Below are 22,966 nucleotides of genomic sequence, written 5' to 3' on the forward strand. Positions count from 1 at the left end.
GTGAGCCCACTTTCCAAACTATTATTCCTCCTCCTCTCCTCTTTATTTTCCTAGTCTTTTATCTCTACATACTATACTCTATTCTTCCATTATTAAGCCTCTTTTTTCCCATTAAGAAATAGAGAATGACCATGAAATAGGCTAAATGGTTAGAAGCAAGAGGCCACTGACACCTGGGCCCACCGGGAGTTTTCCTGGTATCCCTGTGGGCCAGTCCGATACTGACCTTATTGCACGAGGCTAAAGTTTGAGCTTGTCAATAGCAGCAATGATCCAGGACTTCAAACTTGTCACAGGGGGTCACCATCTTGGAAAGTGTCTGTGACACTCACATGCTCAGTGGGCTCTGATTGGCTGTTGAGAAGCTAAGCTTAGGGCGCGTCACTAATTATCCAGCAGAAAATGAGCTTCCCTGGCTGTAATATAAGCTGATGCTACAGGTTTGCTGATTATTAAATTCTGATGCTAATTGCACTGGTTTCTGTGCTGCCATGTAGTAATTATCTGTATTAATTACTAATCAGCCTTATATTGTGACATTTCTATTCTATGTGTACTGTATATTGTGAGTGGGTCCCTAAGCTCAGTAAGTGACAGCAGCACAGAGCATGTGCAGTGAATCAGCAGAAAAGAAGATGGGGAGCTACTGGGGCATCTTTGGAGACACAGATCTTTACTGCTTAAGGGCTGTGGTTGCCTTGGGCTGGTACAGATGCTAAAAACATAATGTACAACATTTCTAGCTAATTCTTGTTAGGCTTTAGTTCTCCTTTAAAGGTGAGACACTCAATTTGTGCAATAGAAGAGACTTCTGAGATATTAAAAATTTTAAATAACATCTGTAGGGCCAGCGATCTGACATTGGCAATCTGTTGATTACTAACTTCCTACTCTTTGTATTTGTCAGCAACTGAAAAAAGGTGTCGTTACCCTGACTGTACGGACCAGACTGCGCAGTCCCAGCCTCACCCCTTGTCCGACTCCCACCATGATGAGCCGCTCCAGCTCCCCAAACTCAAATATCAGCCTTGGAACTTCAGTGCCGGGCTCTGAAGATGGAGACTCTACCTCAGGGTGTCGTAAGGGCCCAGGGCCCAAGGATCGGATCATTATGGATGTGACACTTAATAAAGGTAATGAGGGGGCATATACTTTTTCCTGTGCACAATGATGGGAACACTGCAGATACATAGGCCCTAGAAGTTAGAGGAATCTAGAGTTTTAGGGTCTCCAATTATAAAGTGATTACTCACCACAGAAGGGAAGGGACCCAAGTGCACCGCCCTGAGCCCTCAGCACGGGGAACGGACAAACCGAAAAACCTTTTGGAACAGGCACTCGGTGAAGGCAAAGTTCCACCAGACAATAAGTTGAAAGTAGAGTTTATTGTGTCCCACAGCCTTACGCGTTTTGTGTCATAAACCTAAATCATAGCCTACGATTAAGTGTTCATGGCACAAAACAGGTAAGGCTGTGGACACAATAAACTATACTTTCAACTTATTGTCTGGTGGAAGTTTGCCTTCACCGAGTGCCTGCTCCAAAAGGTTTTTCCTAGAAGGTAGAGGATTTGGCTCATTAGAGCTGATCGTGTGCGTATTCAGTGAGACTATTAGGTGTACGTACGGTTGTCACCCAGCCAGTATTTTATACCTGCCGGGGCCGGTATTACAAATTTACCGGCAATGTAGCTGCCGGTAATTTTTAATACCATTTACAAAATCCCCTGCCCGCCTATGAAAACTTACATTTTCGTCGGCTTCGGGTGGTGGCCCGCCCCTTTTGTGATGCTACCCCCACATGGCCCCGCCCATTTTATGGTGCTACTCCCCATGGCTCCACCCCTTTTGTGGCACCCTCATTGGCTCCGCCCTTTTTTGCATCACGCCCCACCCCTTTCTTTTCCGCCCCCCCCCCACCATGGCCGGTAATTTTTTATTTAAAAGGTGGCAACCCTAGGTGTATGTGATGGGACTGGACAATCCTTCACTTTCTTCTGTGTTGTTCTTGCAGAACCTGGAGTGGGTTTGGGAATCGGCGTTTGCTGCCTTACACTGGAAAACAGCTCCCCTGGGATCTATATCCACAGCTTAGCACCGGGATCTGTGGCCAAGATGGACGGCAGGCTCAGGTTTGTGGATAAAACACAATATTGTCTAGTTTCTGCTTTTCTTTCATGTTGGACATCTAATATTTTTTTGTCTGTTCTGACTCTTGAAACAAAGTGGCGGCAAGCTGCTCTCCTCCATGTCCTGTCCATCAGCTGAAATCTGCTACATTGTTTCAGGAGTCGGATATAACACTGACCGTACAAGAAACCATATGAAGAATAAATAAACTAGGCATAATAGGGTCTGTGTTGTGTAAGTGCTGAATATTTCTGTTCGAGGTGGGTTTAGTGATGTTGCTTTAAATTCTTTTGAATTATTCAGTGCAATGCTGCCTGTGCTTTTGTTTAGAATTTTACCGAATTCATGCAAAATGAAGTTGGCAGTCTCTCCCAATGGCCCTATGGTTTTAATAAATGAATGATTCCAGATGGGATAATGTCATGTCACTGGCCAGGGGAAGTGTTACTTTCTGTGACTGAGGTTGGGGGGGCCCCGGGTTTGTTATTATTGGCCAAAGCAATAAATCTTTATTGTTACTCCAAGCTCTCCATGCTCCCGGAATGTATAATATTACCTGGCAGGAAAGATATTTGAGTAATCCTATTTTTTGTTTAAATAGCTTGGAAATAGGCGGTGTTATCTGATTTAGATACATAGTGTAGCGTTCCCCTGACAGCCTGTTGGGAGTTGTAGTTCAGCAGCAGATCTTGGAGTTGAACAATTAGCATTTCAGCAGCCTCGGTGCAGACTAAACAAACTGACGACATGCAGGTAGCAAGGGAGACCTGGATGAACAGTGACCGGCAGGTGTATGGTGCATTTTATTGCCCTTCTTTCTAGGCATTTGCCACACTACTGTTTGCTTCAGACTATTATAGTTTATAAAAACTAGCTGATGTGTAGCCATGGGGGCAGCCATTCAAGCAAAGGATACACAGTAGATAACAGATAAGTACTACTATAGTTTATATAAACAAGCTGCTGTGTAGCCATGGGGGCAGCCATTCAAGCACAGGATACACAGTAGATAACAGATAAGTACTACTATAATTTATATAAACCAGCTGCTGTGTAGCCATGGGGGCAGCCATTCAAGCACAGGATACACAGTAGATAACAGATAAGTACTACTATAGTTTATATAAACAAGCTGCTGTGTAGCCATGGGGGCAGCCATTCAAGCACAGGATACACAGTAGATAACAGATAAGTACTACTATAGTTTATATAAACAAGCTGCTGTGTAGCCATGGGGGCAGCCATTCAAGCACAAGACAAATAGTAGATAACAGATAAGCTACTGTATGTAGAATTCCATTGTATACTACAGAGCTAATCTATTATCTACTGTGTATCCTGTGCCTTTCTCCTTTTTCAGCTTTGAATGGCTGCTCACACAACTCTTACCCATGTTTCCCATTCCAGTGAACAGTAGTGGAAGGAGGGACACTTACTTTCTGGCTAAAAATGCACTGAGATGCAAAGCTCCGGGTGTGACATTAAACCTTCTGAAACTAATCTCTATATAGGAACCCTCTCAGGCAATCTTTATGCAATATTTGTAAGTGTTGTACAATAACCATCAACAGTAATATAGAAAAATTGTTTTTCTTCTATCTTCAGCCGCGGCGATCAAATCCTGGAAGCGGACTCTGTGAGCCTTAGGCATGCTGCACTGAGCGAGGCGTACGCTATACTAAGCGAGTGCGGCCCGGGACCAGTAAGTCTTATTATCAGCCGCCACCCAAATCCAAAGGTGAGAGATACTTGCAGTTGCTTCATAATCATTTCGTTCCATTGCGTTCAGGGATTTCTGGGAATTAGAGGGATCCTTTATTTTATTCTTCTCCTAATTTTTTTTGCTCCTCTATACATTTAAATCCTTTTGTGCTTCATGCTCCTCCCACCCCAATCTCTCTTCCAGGCAGATTAGGGGAGATTAGTCACCTGGCGTCAAATCTCCTCTTCTTCGGGGCGACTAATCTCCCCAAGCTGCTTTCCCGCAGGCTAAAATGTAAATCACCGGCGGGGTGGTACTCTGAGCGATTCCTTTTCCGAAGTCGCCCGACAAGGAAACTTTATCGACTTTGGAAAACAAATCGATCCGAGTGCCATTTACGATTACCATTTACATTTTAGCCGGCAGGGGAGGCAGTTAGGGGAGATTAGTCGCCCCAAAGAAGAGGAGGTTTGTCGCCGGGCTGTGTATTTTCCTGCCCACACAATCCCAACGCCAGGCTGTGGTAAAGCTTCTGTTTGGTGCCATTGTTCCCATTTAATGAATTTACTGTGTCAGCGTTTCTTGGGGCTGCAGTAGAACAGAGTGGGCTTCAGAATAATGACAAATCGTTCTCACATCTGTGCAAACCCTCCTCTGTGCCTGAAATGCTCGTTCTTTCCACACATATAGGTTCTGCATTCCACTTGCAAATATTTCTTATTTCTTTGAAGGTGTCAGAGCAAGAGATGGACGAAGTGATCGCCCGTACGACGCACCGTGAAAGCAAAGACTCCTTCCATTCTATGGGTTAGCCGCATGTCTGTATTTTATATGTTGTGATTTGACTATAAATGAGCCACAACAGGGGCAGGACCTTGAGTCCTTGTATTCAATGTCCACTTTTCTGTCACACTGACACAATTCAATCACCATACCATCAATGCTAGTGTCCGGTACAGTTATGGGACCTGTTATCTAGAATGCTCAAGATAATGGATCTTCATATTTTAAGTCTTCTAGAAAATCATGTAAACATTAAATAACCCCAGTAGGCTGGTTTTGCTTCCAATAAGGATTAATTATATCTTAGTTGGGCTCAAGTACAAGCTACTGTTTTATTATTACAGAGAAAAAGGAAATACATTTTTTAAAATTTGGATTATTTGGATAAAATGGAGTCTATGGGAAACAGCCTTTCCATAATTCGGGCCTTTCTGGATAATGGGTTTCCGGATAACAGGTCCCATACCTGTACCACTGTGAGTCTGAAGGTGATAGCCTCCCCCACGCTTCCCACCCTAGAGAAAAAGTAAATACACATGTAAATGTACATGCAGAAAGAAAGCGCAACTGCAGGCAGAGATTAGTAGTTATGCAGGAGCCGTGGTCAAGGGACACGCCAGGTCAAAACCAGAAGCCGAGACGTCAAGGCAAACGGGATACACGAAGAGAAGTCAAAGAACAAGCTGAAAGTCAGGAATCCAGAAGGTCATAAATCTCAAAAGAACACTTGGGGGCAAATTTACTAAAGGGCGAAGTGACTAACGCTGGTGAAAATTCGCCAGCATGACGTCATTTCGGTACTTCGCCGATTTACTAACGGTCGCTGGCGTAACTTAGCTAGTGAAGGAGATAGACTCTACCGCTACTTTGCTCCCTAATGCCTGGCGAATTAGCACTCTGGCGAATGGACGTAACTACGCAAATTCACTAAGATGCAATATGTTGGCGCTATATAAATACATGTTAATAATAATAATAATGCATATTTTACTGAGCGTTACCTCTTGCGCCAGACTTGCCTTCACCACCTCAGACCAGGCGAAGTGCAATGGACATATCCGTCCATTCAACTTTAACTTCCTGCTGTATGCAAATTAGCCAACGCTAGCGCAACTTCGCTTTACTCGGTGCAGTAACGCTAGCGCAACTTCGTCAGCGTTCGGTGCCCCGGACGCAAGTTCAGATTTTAGTGAATTAGCGTTGTCCTGGCGAATCTAGGCCTGGCAAAGTGTTGCGCTGTGAGCTAAGCCGTCGCTGGCGAATGAGAGAACTTGTGCTTTTATTTGGTCATGGAACTCCTCAATGACTTATAATATCCTTATAATAATATGCGGGTTCATTATTCACTATATATTGGTCACTGACTTTAGTCTCCCTGTAGATAGACGGCCAATGATATCACTCCCATTCAAGATCTCCTGGCATGTGCCATGGGGGCAACAGTGGGGGTGGGGCAGTGCCAGGCTCGTACCTTTTTGTAAGATAAACAGTCTTTGTCCCACCAGAATTTGTAAACCTGCCCAATTGATATCTTAAAGGGGTTGTTCATCTTTGAGTTAACTTTTAGTATCATGTAGAGAGTGATGTTCAGAGACAATTTACAATTGGTTTTCATTGTTATACTTTTTGTATTTTGAGTTACTTCGCTTTTTATTCAGCAGCTCTCCAGTTAGCAAGTTCAGTAATCTGGGTGCTAGGGTCCCTTGCAGCCATGTGCTGATTTGAACAAGAGACTGGAATATGAATAGAAAAGGCCTGAATAGAAAGATAGGTAAATAAATAGTAGCAATAACAATAAACATGTAGCCTTACAGAGCCTTTGTCTTTTGGATGGGGTCATTCGACAGCTGGAAAGAGTCAGAAAAAGAAGGCAAATATAGAAAATAAACAATGAAGTCTAGTTAAATAGTTACTTAGAATTGGCCTTTCAATAACACCCTAAGGGGCAGGGCACACAGGCAGATTTGGGGAGACTAGTCGCCTGGCGACAAACAAACCAAGCCAAGTACTAAGTACTATATCCCATGTGTTATTGTCTTCAGGTCTCCATTTGAAGAATCATTCACCTGCCTGCAAACCCAAACATGGAGACGGCTCGACATCCCTCAGCTGGACTATGAAACGCTTCCTGGAACCTGCCAGTCGGGTAAGGGTAATGTCTGCTAGAATCTTTGCTATAAATACTATTATACTTGCCATAGTATGATAAAAGCTGTTATCAGTGTAGGACTGGGCCGTCAAGAAACCGGGAAAAAACACGGCGGGCCCCTGCCCAGACCCTGTCCTAGATTGGCCCCCTGAATGGAAAAAAAGCTCCCCATCTTCTTTTCTGCTGATTCACTGCACATGCTCTGTGCTGCTGTCACTTACTGAGCTTAGGGAGCCACTCACAATATACAGTACACATAGAATAGAAATGTCACAATATAAGACTGATTAGTAATTAATACACATAATTACTACATGGCAGCACAGAAACCAGTGCAATTAGCATCAGAATTTAATAATCAGCAAACCTGTAGCATCAGCTTATATTACAGGGGAAGCTCATTTTCTGCTGGATAATTAGTGACGAGCCCTAAGCTTAGCTTCTCAACAGCCAATCAGAGCCCACTGAGCATGTGAGTGTCACAGACACTTTCCAAGATGGTGACCCCCTGTAATAAGTTTTAAGTCCTGGATCATTGCTGCTATTGACAAGCTGAAACTTTAGGCTGGTGCAATAAATTCATTATATAAAATATGGCAGTTTTAGCCATATTAATTTTGAGGGTTTAGTTCTCCTTTAAGCACAGGCCAAAGCTATAGGCTTGACTGCATCTTTGCAATTTGTTGAACTGCCCCAAGACACTTGTCCCCCTGACCTACAGGTTCCATATTTCCTTGAGGCGCTCTGGAGTCAAGTCGGGTGACACCCATCATGACATTTTGCTCAGGGACAAGGGCTTCCACATGTATTAAAGGAGAAGGAAAGTCGTGTATCACTTGGGGTGCCAAATGTCAGGCACCCCCAAGTGATAGTGTTTACCTGAAACCCCGGGCTGGTGCTCCTATCAGCAGAAAACTGCACTGGCCCAGGGTTATACCAGTGAGCACCACAGAGCCATCCTCTTCCGTCTTCTTCTTTCTTCGCGCGACTGCACATTCAAGTGAAAAGCAGAACTTTAACTAAAAAGTCGTCTGTTTTGTTCTGCTGCTCATGCGTCTGCCTGGGGAAATTTGAAGAAAGAAGAAGACGGGTTGAGGATCGCTCCGTGGTGCTCACTGGTATAACCCCGGGCTGGTGCAGTTTTCTGCCGATTGGAGCACTGGGGTTTCAGGTAAGCAGGCCCGGACTGGCAATCTGTGGGTTCTGGCAAATGCCAGAGGGGCTGCTATAAGGTCCCATAGAAAGTCAGCATTTAGTGGGCTGGTGGGGGCTGTTTGGGCCTCTATGTGGGCTGATTGGGCCTCTGTGTACCTGAATTTTAATTCTCAGTCCAGACCTGCAGGTAAGTAAATACATTCACTTTGGGTGCCTAACATTTGACACCCCCAAGTGCTAGACAACTTTCCTTCTCCTTTAAAATAACATGTTAAATAAGATAAAACAAATGTTTTTGTTTCAGACATCAGTGAAAAATCACGAGTTGCACATTTATTTGTCTTTCCATCTCCCATCCTGCAAATGGCCTACGCTGTTACCACAAATCATAGGATAAAGTCTCTGCTTGCTTTTCCACAGCAGGGCTCTGTGAGCTCAGAAGCGGAGCTGTCCCAGTATTTCTCTCAGGATGCCCCCAGTCACTCGTCCTTCTCCGACACCGTGGCCACCGGCTCCAGTGATGAGGAACAGCCGCGGCCGGCCAGTGGGAGCAACTCTCTAGATGACAACACGGCTCCTCTAAACTCTACCAGTAAGGCTTAACACATCATATATTGCACCTTACTTAACAGAACAGGCTTGGCATTGACTGGGAGCTCATAACTCATCCGCTGCCGAATTCACTAGCCTCAGCATCTCTTATACAGATCACACTGATAGAGCTTTCCTCAGAAAGTCCTTAACCTTAAAAAAATATCCTAATAAATGCTTCCATACAAAGCATTACTAGCACAGTGTGTTTAGATAAGAACCATGGTTTGGTTGAGTATCAGGCAATCACCAAATGAGAATTACCTAGGGGAGCACGTGCCGTGAAAAGTGAAATTGTTGGCATTGTGTTTCATGTCTTCACCCAAAAGGTTATTATGAATGGGCAGCTCCAAGTCATGTGAAGAAAAGAGACGTCTTGGTCTCTGCATCTCGGAAATTTGGCCTCTGGATTCTGGTTTTCCCAAATTTTTTCTAGGATAAGATACAATGAAGGATGGATTTGTATTAAATTGGATGGATGCATTTGTATGGTCATTTATGGAGATCAGATGCCCATATCGTAAATCTATGGCCTGTGTTCATTGATTGTTGTTCAGGTAGTGATGGAGCCTTGCTGGAGTGGCTTTGCACTTATAGAAAGTGAAGCATGGAGAGCAGCCATTCAATACATGGGCCAGTCTGGCAATGTTATGTGGTCAATACTTACTGGTGTTGCAGTTGCCAGTGCTTGTGTTTCTAGATGAACCCTGATTACTGTATTCCTCAAACCAGTAGGGATGCACTGGATCCACTATTTTAGATTCAGCCGAACCCCTGAATCTTTTGCAAAAGATTCGGCCGAATACCAAACCAAATCTGAATCGTGGGAAGCAGAAAACATTTTTTACTTCCTTGTTTTATGACAAAAAGTTACGTGATTTCCCTCCCTGCCCCTAATTTGCATATGCAAATTCAGATTCGGTTTAGGCCGGGCAGAAGGATTTGGCTGAATCCAAATCCTGCTAAAAACGGACGAATCCCAAACCGAATCCTAGATTCGGTGCATTCCTACAAACCAGTGTTTAGCTTTCACTGGGGTATTGAAGAAAATGGTTTAATTCCCACCCACAATGTGAAGCTCAGTAGGGTATAGACCTAATTTTAAGCCTCTGCTGAACTCAAGTAAAGATGCTTGCTACTTCTGAATGAACCCACTATTGTAGAATAATTGGTCTATAGGGCAGGATACTGTCATCTTTGCATCCCTATTGTGATAGATTAAGAATCTCATTATTGGGTGCCATGGGTTGGCACCTACGGGTATTAGCCTGGTGATTGTGCCTTTCAATAAGCTCTAAAGTGTCATCATCTTGGGTCTGCCAGGGACAGTCCTCCATGAATTGCTCAGGCACATTCCCCTATACATTCTCCAGCAGTCCAATTAGTATAAGATGATTATTGTTGGAGAAATATTTGACCTACCCTGTAAGCCAATCAACTGCTTAGAGAGAAAGACAAGTTTAGGTGGTATAGGCCTCTGCACCCTTCATTACACAAAATGGACATAGTGCTTGCAGTTAATTCACACACAGCTTTGCCTATGTTCTCTAGCACCCATACCTCACAGCTGTCCAGTTTTTTGCGGGACAGTCCCGATTTTGACAGTTGGATTGTTACTGAAATGTTCTGACTTTCTCTTTGATCTCCTGTACTGAACAGTCAGAAAAAGATACAGCGTTTCTAACTTAATTGGCTCTTCAGAGAGACCAGAATACATGGCAGGCGCACTTAGATACTTTTGTAACAATTTAAGATAAGCAAAGAAGCAATTGTAACAATTTGAGATAAAAACAGGTCTCTTGGGGAAACTGTGACTTGCAGCTTAAAGGACAAGGAAAGTTCAACTAAAGAAGTAGCTAGAAATGTACATTATGGTTTGTGCTTCTGTGCCAGCCCCAAACAACCAAACCCTTTAGCAGTAAAGATCTGTGTCTCCAAAGATGCCCCAGTAGCTCCCCATCTTCTTTTCTGCTGATTCACTGCACATGATCTGTGCTGCTGTCACTTACTGAGCTCAGGGACCCATTCACAATATACATAGTTAAATAGTTAAATCGGGTTGAAAAAAAGACAAAGTCCAACCCCTCCAAATGAAAACCCAACATTCATACACACACCCCTTTCACATAAATTCTATACCTATACTAACTATAGAGTTTAGTATCACAATAGCCTTTGATATTATGTCTGTCCAAAACATCATCCAAGTCCCTCTTATAGTCATTAACTGAATCAGCATCACAACATCACCCGGCAGTGCATTCCACAACCTCACTGTCGTGACTGTGAAGAACCCCCTACGTTGCTTCAAATGAAAGTTCTTTTCTTCTAGTCTAAAGGGGAGGCCTCTGGTACGGTGATCCACTTTATGGTTAAAAAGGTCCCCTGCTATTTGTCTATAATGTCCTCTAATGTACTTGTAAAGTCTAATCATGTCCCCTCGCAAGCGCCTTTTTTCCAGAGAAAACAACCCCAACCTTGACGGTCTCCCCTCATAATTTAACTCTTCCCTCCCTCTAACCAGTTTAGTTGCACTTAGACTCTGCACTCTCTCCAGCTCATTTATATCCCTCTTAAGGACTGGAGTCCAAAACTGCCCCCATACTCCAGATGAGGCCTCACCAGGGACCTATAAAGAGACATAATTATGTTTTCATCCCTTGAGTTAATGCCCTTTTTTATACAAGACAGAACTTTATTTGCTTTAGTAGCCACAGAATGACACTGCCCAGAATTAGACAACTTGTTATCTACAAAGACCCCTAGATCCTTCTCATTTCAGGAAACTCCCAACACACTGCCATTTAGTGTATAACTTGTATTTATATTATTTTTGCCAAAGTGCATAACCTGCATTTATCAACATTGAACCTCATTTTCCAGTTTGCTGCCCAGTTTTCCAACAAATCACTTTGCAAAGTGGCAGCATCCTGCATGGAACCTATAGTTCTGCACAATTTAGTCTCATCTGCAAAAATAGAAACAGTACTTTCATTGCCCACCTCCAGGTCATTAATAAACAAGTTGAAAAGCAAGGGACCTAGTACAGAGCCCTGCGGTACTCCACTAACAACACTGGTCCAATTAGAAAATGTTCCATTTACCACCACTCTTTGTAGTCTATCTTTTAGCCGGTTCTCTATCCAGGTACAAACAGGGGCGTAACTACCGGGGGAGCAGGGGATGCAACTGGGCCAGGGCCCGCACCCCCCACAGGGCCCCCCCGGCAGATCACGCGCACTGCAGCCGGCTGGAGTCGGCTGCAGGCGCAGAGAAAAATCAAACGGACGAGGGTGGGGGCGGGCCCGGCTGCACGGCCCGCACCAGGGCCCGTCCCCACCTAGTTCCGTTACTGGGTACAAATACTATGTTCCAGGCCAATATTACTTAATTTAACCAGTAACCTTTTGTGTTGCACTGTATCAAATGCTTTAGCAAAGTCTAAGTAAATCACATCCACTGCCATCCCAGAATCGAGGTCTCTACTTACCTTCTCATAAAAAGAAATTAAGTTAGTCTGGCAAGATCTATTACGCATAAAACCATGCTGGCACAAACTTATAGTATTATGATTTCCTATAAAGTCCATTATCTTTTCCTTTATTAAACCTTCAAAAAGCTTTCCTACCACTGACGTCAGACTAACTGGCCTATAATTTTGAGGCTGAGAACGGGATCCTTATTTGAATAGAGGCACCACATTAGCAATTCGCCAGTCTCTCGGCACTATGCCAGACTTCAAAGAATCCTGAAAAATTAAGTAAAGAGGTTTGGCAATCACAGAGCTAAGCTCACTAAGTACCCTGGGATGAATACAATTTGGCCCCGGACCTTTGTTCATCTTAACATGTTCTAGTCTCTTGAATTTCTTCATGTGTGAACCATGCATCATTAGTTGTATTACTAGAATTGGGACTGTTAAGAAGGAAACCTTCACTTACTGGTTCCTCATTTGTGTAGACAGACGAAAAATATGAATTCAGAATCTGCGCTTTTATTTTGTTTTCATCAACCAGCTGACCCCCCTCTGATAGAAAGGGTCCCACCCCTTCCTGCTTCATTTTTTTACTATTAACATATTTAAAATATAATTTTTGGATTGCAGCAATATCCTTTTCCATATCAATTTTAGCTTGCCTTATAGCTTCTTTGCATGATTTATTGGCCTCCTTGTACCTTATAAATGTTTCGGCTGTACCAGCTAACTTGAAAGCCTTAAAAGCCCGTCTTTTCTTACCCACCTCAACACCAACGCTTCTATTGAACCAAAAAGGTTTTGCTTTGCAATGATGTTCCTTGCTTACAAGTGGAATATACTGACAAATATATTTATCAAGCAGCATTTTAAAGACTTCCCATTTTTGTTCTGTGTTTAACCCTGTGAAAAGCATTTCCCACTTAATATGTTGCAGAGATGCCCTCATACTGTCAAAGTTTGCACGTCTGAAATTTAGTGTTTTAGTTACTCCCTTATAGAATTGCTTCTGCAACAGAATCTCAAAGGAGACCATGTTATGATCACTATTCCCTAAATGCCCCTCACCCACACAAATGTTAGAGATGAGTTCAGTATTGTTAGTTATTACAAGGTCCAAAAGAGAGTTATTCCTAGTAGGTTCTTGAACGAGCTGGAATAAAAAGTTATCATTCAGCATATTTACAAACCTACTAGCTTTTTCTGTCTTAGCAACCCCATTACCCCAGTCAATATCTGGATAATTGAAGTCACCCATAGCAACAACTTGACCCAGCTGTGAAGCCGCTTGTATCTGCAAGAGTAGCTGGGCTTCATACTCGACACTTATACGAGGTGGTTTATAACATACACCAATGATAATTCTTTTTGTTACCTTTTGCCCAGTCAAAAGCTCTACCCAGAGGGATTCTACACCCTCACCAGTGCCAACTATGGTTATTTCTTTAGCGCATGGCTTTAATTCAGGCTTTACCTACAAACACACTCCTCCACCCTTTTTTATCCCTCTGTCCCTGCTATGTGTACAGTACACATAGAATAGAAATTTCACAATATAAGGCTGATTAGTAATTAATACAGATAATTACTACATGGCAGCACAGAAACCAGTGCAATTAGCATCAGAATTTAATAATCAGCAAACCTGTAGCATCAGCTTATATTACAGCCAGGGAAGCTCATTTTCTGCTGGATAATTAGTGACGAGCCCTAAGCTTAGCTTCTCAACAGCCAATCAGAGCCCACTGAGCATGTGAGTGTCACAGACACTTTCCAAGATGGTGACCCCCTGTGACAAGTTTGAAGTCCTGGATCATTGCTGCTATTGACAAGCTCAAACTTTAGCCTCGTGCAATAAGTTCACTATATAAAATATGGCATTTTTAGCCTTATTAATTTTTAGGGTTTAGTTCTCCTTTAAATAAAGGGCAACGTACAGAAGGCCAGAACACTTTACTCTTGTGTTATGACAGTTATAAAGATTATTATAATACCTTTACCCAGTTTACTAGTAGCTTAGCTTAGCTTCTCAACAGCCAATCAGAGCCCACTGAGCATGTGAGTGTCACAGACACTTTCCAAGATGGTGACCCCCTGTGACAAGTTTGAAGTCCTGGATCATTGCTGCTATTGACAAGCTGAAACTTTAGCCTCGTGCAATAAGTTCACAATATAAAATATGGCATGTTTAGCCCTATTCATTTTTAGGGTTTAGTTCTTCTTTAAAGGGCAATTTCACCTTCATTAGCAAAACTGTAATAACACAGAAAAAAAACACAGAAATGTGTTCCAACTTCAATAACCTGCCAAATTTTGTAAAATGAACATGATGATTAGGGGGTGTGACCGCAAAAATTGGCGTGGTCAAACAATTCGATATGTGCACCAAAACTTTTTGTCCATCTTTCTATTTCCGAATTGTTGGGAGGTATTGGCACATACTGTCAATTTAACCCATCACCCCATGTTTCCTACGTGAGTTTGGTTGTCTCTGCACCCACAAAAAAATGGGCCATAAAAATGGCTTGAATTACTGTAGCCTCATTCAAGCCACTCTAATTGCTGGAAAAATATATTGCGAAGCGTTAAATGCTCTGCATGGAAGATTCACAGCGCTCCCTTCTTTCCAGCTTATCCCTGTGATGTGAATGACGCATTCTGCGAATTGGAGGGTGTCCTCTCTTTAATTTGGAATCGCTCATGGTGTGCTTAAGCTCTTTCCAAGGGTCACTGCCAGCATCTAAACATTTATCTGGAAAAAGAGCTACTAAAAAATACTTGGCTGCCTTATTGCTGTCTGCAAGGATCATTTGCGCAGGCTGGAATTTTCCCTATTAAAGTCTGTACCTCAAAATTTAAAGGTATACAGTCATCATATAACCCGTTCATCTATATTGAAAGGTTTCGATTTATACTGCACAATGTTGCCAGAGATCCAGTTTCAATAATAATATATTTATCATTTATCATATGAAAGATTTGGCCGAATACTGAACGAAATCTGAATCAAATTTGCATGTGCAAATTAGGGGTGGGAAGGGGAAAAATAATGATTTCCTTGTTTTGTGACCAAAAAGTCACGCGATTTCCCCCCCTACCCAAAATTTGGATATGCAAATTAGGATTCAGATTTGGTTGAGCCAGGGAGAAGGATTCGGCCGAATCCAAATCCTGGATTCGGTACATCCCTATTTTTCATTAATTATGAGAAAAGCTAATGCACTAAACACTATATTGTACTATAATATCTCACCTTATCAGCTCTAATGCCTAAAAACGTCACTTCGCCTTCAGTTCCTTCAGTTTGTATATTTGTTTCCCTCACTCCCAAGAATGTGTCATTCAGATTTATATTTAAACCTGCCATTGTGCCACTCTTTCTGGCCACAGCCTTCCTATTGTGTTACAATCTAATTCTGGGGGTGTGGCCTGTTGGAAACAAGGGTGTGGATAATGGAGTTGTCCATATCCTAAGCTGTTTCATAGCCTGTACAGAGAAGTACAATGATAGAAATGGCAGTTTCCAAGCACATTTTTTTGTAGGAAATATATGCGTAATGTGGTCCTTTAAAGGGCTGGTTCACCTTTCAGTTAATTTTTAATATGTTATAGAACGGCCAATTCTAAGCAACTTTTCAGTTGGTCTTCATTATTTATTTATCGTTTTTTAAATTTTTGCCTTTTTCTTCTGGTTCTTTCCAGCTTTAAAAATGGGGGTCACTGACCCCACCTAAAAACAAATGCAAAGATGTTTAACAAAGTTACAAGATGGTGACCCCCTGTGGCCAACTTTGAAAGCATAAATCATTTGTTTGATTAGGCTTGTGGTGCAGTAAGTTCATGTTTATGTTTAGTATACAAAATACAGTATTTCTAGCCTTGTTCTATTTTAGACTTTACTTCCTCTTTAAGTCTACTAAAAAATCAAATAAACATTTAATAAACCCAATAGGCTGGTTTTGCCTCCAATAAGGATTAATTATATCTTAGTTGGGATCAAGTACAAGCTACTGTTTTATTATTACACAGAAAAAGGAAATCATTTTAAAAAATTTGAATTATTTGGATAAAATGGAGTCTATGGGAGACAGCCTTTCCGTAATTCAGAGCTTTCTGGATAATGGGTTTCCAGATAACGTCAAGAGAAATCTCTGATGGAAACCGGAGAAGCTTTTTTACCCCTGACCTGGAGGATTTTGAGTAAATGTAGTGATTTCCTTTGGGCCACAGACTGAAGCGAATGCTCGGGGACTTATCTGCATGTTCACAGTCCAGCTCTTTAGCAGGGATCCATTATCCGGAAACCTGTTATCCCAAAACTTCCATAGACTCCATTTTTTTAAAAAAAAAATTTTTAAAAAATTATTTTCTTTTTCTGTGTAATAATAAAGCAGTAGTTTGTACTTGATCCCAACTAAGATATAATTAATTCTTATTGAAGGCAAAACCAGCCTATTGGGTTTATTTAATGTTTACATTAATGTTTCTAGTAGACCTATGGTATGAAGATCCAAATTACGTAAAGATCCATTATGTGGAAACCCCCAGTTCCTGTGCATTCTGGATATCTTGTAGTTTATCCCAACTAAGATATAATTAATCCTTATTGGGAGCAAAACCAGTCTATTTCATTGGGGGGGGGGTGGAACTTGAAGGACTTTGGCCTTTTTTCAACCCAATCTAAAGATGTAACTGTGTATGTAATTGATCCTTACGAAGGTATAATTCATTCTAATTGAATGCAAAACAGTCCTATTGAGTTTAATTTATATTTTAGTAGGCTTATAGGTTTGTCCCCCTTAGACAAGCTTTAGAATGATGTAGACACTGATATTTTGAGACACTTCGCAATTTTTTTTTAATGATTTAGCTTTTTTTGTTCAGCAGTTCTCCAGTTTGGAATTTCAGCAGCTATCTAGTTGCTAGGATCCAATTTACCCTGACAACCAGGCAGCGGTTTAAATAAGAGACTGGAATAGGAGTGGACCTGGATAGAAGGAGAAGTTATAAAAAAATAACATTTTAGCCTTGCCGAGCTTATGGATTGCTGGGGTCTGTGACCCCCACTGAAAGCTTGAAAGAGTCAGAAGAAGGCGGCAAATAACTAAAAAAAACTCTAAAAAAAAAAATGAAGAGCAATTGAAAAGTTGCTAAGAATGGTCCATTTCATAACATACTAAAAGTTTGCATTAAGGTGAAAATTCCCCTTTGATGTATGGTGATCCAAATTATAAAAATATCTGCAAAACACCAGGACCTGGGCATTCTTGATTCCAGGTTCCATAACTGTACCTCTTCTCTGTATGGCAGTTCAGGGCTGTGTATAAGGGCAGATTCTATTTATTCTTGTGTTGTGGATCAGGAGACTGGCATTAAAGGAAAACTATACCCCCAAACAATGTAGGTCTGTATAAAAAGATATTGCATAAAACAGCTCATATGTAAAACCCTGCTTCAAGTAAATAAACCATTTTCATAATAATATACTTTTTCTAGTAGTATGTGCCATTGGGTAATCCTAAATAGAAAATTGCCATTTTAAAAAATAAGGGCCGCCCCTGGGATTGTATGATTCACGGTGCACACAAACAAAGCATGGCTCATGTTAGGTCACATGAGCCAATTAACAGACAGAGTTGTGTATTTTGCTTCCATACTTCTTCCTGTTACAGTTAGAGCTGCAGTATTTCTGGTCAGGTGATCTCTTCCTGTTACAGTTAGAGCTGCAGTATTTCTGATCAGGTGATCTCTGAGGCAGCACACAGACCATCACGAAATGGTGGCTCAAGGCAAGAGATGAAAAAGGGCAATATTTACTTAATTATATAATCCATTTTAGTAAGATTCTTTAATATGCCACTAAATTTGGTATAAACTATCAGTTGCTCAAGTATTCATTTTGGGGGTATAGTTTTCCTTTGAGCCAACCCAACAAACTGGTGCCATTGTTTGTTTCAGATGCCAAGGAAAGTGGAACAAAGGGCGAGTGCTGTATTCCAGCCTCCCACAGAAATGGAAATATTGCCGGTCCCTGCAACAAGCACATTGTCGGCACCCGACCGCCCAGTCTGACCAGCAGCCCCCAGTCCATTCGCAGTCCTCTCTTGCGCCAGCGTCACATCGTGTGCTATGAAGATGAGGATGGCAGCGAGGAGGATGACACGACTAGGAAAGAGGAAGGCAACTACAAAGATCATTTAAAGAAAAACGCAGACGAGGATTCGGGAATTATCATGTCGACTTCGTCTCTGGATGTCGATGAGGAAATACAGGAAAATAACTTGTCCATAAAATGTGCCAGCAAAGCCGGAACCTCTGTCTGTGGCAGCTCTGTGGAATCCGAAGACAGTTTCGTGGAGCACATGGTGGATTCTCCTTTCTTTGCCGTCAAATCTTTCGAATACTCTGCCAAGGCCGACGCTCGACCCTGCAGTTTGGCACTCAAGGAACCCACAGAGGGGCCAATGGAAAGCAAGAGGTCTCCGAAACTGGAGCACAAGGCGATCACTCGAGTTAAAAGCATGATGAGCACCGAATACCCCAACTCTACAAAACCCAAAGCAGAAGAGAGCGGCCCCCCATCTAAGCCAACAAAGCCCCTTCCATTGGTCAAAAAGCCAGAAGGCTCAGAGCTTTCTGGCAAATGCTTCACCGACACCATTCAGCTGTTCTGCAGTGAATACGAGTCCGTTGGGCTGGACCTGGAGATTAAAGAAAGTCCTTTATCTGTTATAATAGCTGGATTACACCCGGGCAGAGAAGCAGACAAGGTATGTGAACTTTCCTACTGTTTTACTGACACCTCCAATGTTTTTCTTTTAGAAAGGTTTTACATATTATTTTGGATAATACAAGAAAATGTAATTCTAAGCAACTGTAAATAATTTTATACAGTACAGGTTCTCCAGTACTTCTGTTCTCCAGAAACCCGCTATCTGGAAAGCTCTGAATTACAGAAAGGTTTTCTCCCATAGACCCCATTTTATCCAAATTATTAAAAATGATTTTATTTTTTCTGTAATAATAAAACAGTAGCTTGTACTTGATCCAAACTAAGATATAATTAATCCTTATTGGAGGCAAAACCAGTCTTTTGGGTTTATTTAATGTTTAAATGATTTTCTAGTGGACTTGAGGCATGAAAATACATTATCTGGAAAGCCCCTGGTCCCAAGCATTCTGGATTCTGTACAGGATGGGATCCGTTATCAGGAAAACCATTATCTGGAAAGCTCCGAATTACAGAAAGACTGTCTTCCATAGACTCTATTTTATCTAAATAATCCAATTTTATAAAAATTATTTCCTTCTTTTCTGTAATAATATAACCGCAGCGTGTACTTGATCCCAACTAAGATATAATTAATCCTTATTAGAAGCAGAACCAGCCTGTTGAGTTTTTTTAATGTTTACATGATTTTCTAGTAGAAAGATCCAAATTATGGAAGATTAGTTATCCGGAAAGCCCCAGGTCCCGAGCATTCTGGATAACCGGTCCCATACCTGGATATACTGCAGTGGCGGTCGTGTTTGTCTTCGTTTATTTTCCCCTAAACTAGAAAAAGTGTAGAAAAATGTAAAAGTAGAAAGTTTTTTTGTGTGTGCTGCTAGTAAAGTGAATGGGGTAAGTGTATTCATTGTGTCAATATGGGCCATCGGTATTCTGCATTCTCACCCAGCCAGTAGAACATACCACTCGTTAAATCAATGGGTTTATGTCGTTTTCAGCAGGGCAAAAGCATATCATATTTATCTTTACACCAGTTCCGTTTCCTGAAACACAGGATATCTTTATAAATCCCTTTTTCTTATTTCTTGACGGATTCACTTTTTCTTCGATATAATACAACAGTACCTTGTACGTGATGTTGAATCGACTGCATAAAAACCCACGATTAATAAATCCCAACCCAGTGATTTTACATCTGACAGTATGGGCACAGGATGGAAAGTTGTTGGGGAAGAGTATCATTCCGCAATAAATTTGCTTTTAAAGTTTTTATAGGAAATGTCAACCAAAAAAAACATTTTTGGCTAATAAAAGAAAACTTAGTTCTTTTAATCCCTTTTTAAAGGGGCTGTTCAACTTTAACTTTTGTATGATGCAGAGAGGGATATTTTGAGACAATTTGCAATTGGTTTTCATTTTTTATTATTTGTGGTTTTTGAGTTATTTAGCTTTTAATTCAGCGGCTCTACAGTTTGCAGTTCCAGCCATCTGGTTGCAATGGTCCAAATCACCCTAGCAACCATGCACTGATAAGAGACTGGAATATGAATAGGCCCATAATCGGTCTTTTTCTCATTTCCAAGGGCACTGACTCTGGCCATAGAGATGCAAAATAGAAAGGCAGATAATTAAAAAACCTGACACAGACATCATCCTTGTTTTTTAGTATTTTTGTATGTTTTAGCAATTGTTGCATCACTTCTACCGAGTTCACAATTTGTACACACTGTGTTTCTGTGTACTGATACTAAAGGTTAATATAAAGGTTAACCTCCCCTTTTAATACCGTCTCGGGAAACCTTTTTTATGAGCGAGTCAGCCGTACAATCATGTTTGGATTAAATGCTCGTTATTTTGTTTAAGAAAACCACAATTGAGCCCAGTGATACCATAATGGCTCGCGGTCCCTGTGTGCATATTGTATTTCTTATTGTGATTGCCTTTATATATAATTATTTCACATCCCTGTTCTGCCCTTTGCTCTGGCTGGGACGTGAGCTGCGGCAAATAGTGACTGATTTATAACTGTACTGTTGCTAGGATTCTATGGGAAAGTTAACTGCTGGCGATGAGATTATATCGATTAATGGCATTCGAGTGAGTGAGATGTCGTACCAACAGACCTGTGATTTTATCCAGTGCCTGCCTTCATCCGTTACTCTGGAAGTCCGGAAGCCCATGTCAGGTAATCCTACAGGTCAGCTTGGATCACTCATCTTTAATCAGACTTACAGGTCTGTTTTACTGCCTCGTTCTGCTCTTGGGGAAAATCCTGATTAATGGCTGCATACATACAGATGTTTTCTGTGTTTGACCTACATGATCAAGGTGCTCTGCATTTGAGTGTTACCTTGAATGTACCCAGACCCCACAACACTTAGGGGGTTATTTAATAAACTCTGATTGTCAAAACCCCCAAAAAATCGTAGTTTTTTTTACTATGAAATCCAAAATTTTAGTTGAAAAAAAACCAAGATTTTTTCAGTATTTATTATACCCACAGGATAGAAAAAGTCCGAAACCGAAAATCCAGCATCTCAGAACTGCCGTGGTTGTATATAAGTCTATGGGAGAGGTCCTGAAGATATCTTCATCTGCGATAAGGTTTTGTGCAATAATCAGGCAAAAATCTGAGTTTTTGGATGGAAAATCCGAAAAATTAGCAAGATTCCTTTTTTTAACAATTATTTTCGGGGTTTTCCCGCATATGATATTTGAGAAAGTGTACCAGACCCCACAACACTTACGGAATTATTTATAAAACTCTGAATGTCAAAAAGCCGGAAAATTCGTAGTTTTTTTTACTATAAAATCAGAATTTTTCGTGGAAAAAACCCACAAATTTTTAGGGATTTATTATATCCCCAGGAAAGAAAAAGTCAGAATCCAAAAATCCGGCATCTCAGAACTGCCGTGGTTGCATATAAATCAGTGGGAGAAGTCCCGAAGATATCTTGATCTGCGCTGGGTTTCGTGCAACAATCCGAAGATTTCATGCTTTTCAAGCAAAAATCCGAAAAATTCATACAGTTCCTTTTTTCGGGGTTTTTCCCCGCATTTGATATTTTGGGAAAGTGTACTGATAAATAAAGGTGAAAAAAAATCTGTGCGGATTGGGTCGGGGTAGTTTTCATATTATTAACTCGGAATTTGATAAATGAGCCTCCCCAAGACATAGTAAGTAAGTTAGATTGAAAAAAAGACACAGGTCCATTAAGTTCAACCTTGTAAGTCTATATATAACCTGCCTAACTGCCAGTTGATCCAGAGGAAGGCGAAAAACCCATTGAAGCCTCTCCAGTTTGCGGATCTTTTCCGATATGCCTACCCAAAGGTGCCCTACACGGGCAGATGTAGCCTGCTTATTTGGGCCCTTCAGACCAATTTAGCAGCTTGTCTGCCTGTGAATGTGGCCCACCTGACCAATTATCTGTCTGAAAATCAGGCAGGTTTGATTTTCAAGTAAGATTAAGGACTGCATGAGCTCATTGGTGTGGCCCTTGCGCCTACAGTTCACGATCATTGTACCGAATCCACTAATTGGGATTCAGCCGAAGCCCCGAATCCTTGATGAAAGATTTAGCCGAATACTGAACCAAATCCAAATCCTAATTTGCATATGCAAATTTGGGCAGGAATGGAAAAAGTGGAAAAAATTCTTCTTTTGTTACGAAAAGTCACATGATTTCATTACTCGCCCCTAATTTACATATGCACATTAGGATTCAGATTCGGTTTGGCAGGCACAAGGATTCGGCCGAATCCTGGATTCGGTGCATCCCTAGATCATTGAGATATTGCCTAGTTTAGCTGGGCATATATTGAGGGAAAGATACACTCATTTAGTGACCTTGCCAAACTAGCAAATTTTTTGGCCAACTTTTGCAGGGCGATATCTGTCTAATCTGATCATTTGGCCCTAGGCCTAAGGATCGTATTAAATCAATGGGAATACAAGCTATTGGAGTAAGGGCTGCATCAATGAGCTAATGCAGTCTTTGATCCAAAGTGAAAATCAAACCTGCCCAATTGACATCTGGCTGATTTTCGACCAGATATTGGTTGGGAGGGCCCCATACTCAAGCAGACAAAGCCCTTGCCTTTGTATATCCGCCTTTACTTATGAAGGTCTTTTATAAATATGGTGAGGAACAAGTGGAATTCTTATACCCCATGTGTGACATTATGTACAGTTTATATATAGTCTGTCTAAATTGCCATAACATTGTATTTCAACTGTTCTGTGGAGGCA

General features: G+C 41.4%; 1 protein-coding gene across 5 annotated transcripts in view; it reads left to right on the top strand.

Moving 5' to 3' along the window:
- The window catches only part of pdzd2.S (PDZ domain containing 2 S homeolog), a 200,281-nt gene that overhangs the window by 152,019 nt on the left and 25,296 nt on the right, over nt 1-22,966 (top strand). For 3 of the 5 annotated variants that reach the window (XM_018244540.2, XM_041580603.1, XM_018244543.2), the window contains 8 exons: nt 908-1,133; nt 2,014-2,131; nt 3,735-3,867; nt 4,563-4,638; nt 6,657-6,760; nt 8,339-8,510; nt 17,943-18,754; nt 20,755-20,911. In XM_018244540.2, coding sequence (XP_018100029.1) covers nt 908-1,133; nt 2,014-2,131; nt 3,735-3,867; nt 4,563-4,638; nt 6,657-6,760; nt 8,339-8,510; nt 17,943-18,754; nt 20,755-20,911 — 1,798 coding nt within the window. The remainder of the gene's footprint in view (nt 1-907; nt 1,134-2,013; nt 2,132-3,734; nt 3,868-4,562; nt 4,639-6,656; nt 6,761-8,338; nt 8,511-17,942; nt 18,755-20,754; nt 20,912-22,966) is intronic. The other 2 variants (XM_018244541.2, XM_018244542.2) reach the window with 2 other exon arrangements.

Source organism: Xenopus laevis, chromosome 1S (assembly GCF_017654675.1).
Source record: "Xenopus laevis strain J_2021 chromosome 1S, Xenopus_laevis_v10.1, whole genome shotgun sequence".
Taxonomy (NCBI): Eukaryota; Metazoa; Chordata; class Amphibia; order Anura; family Pipidae; genus Xenopus; species Xenopus laevis.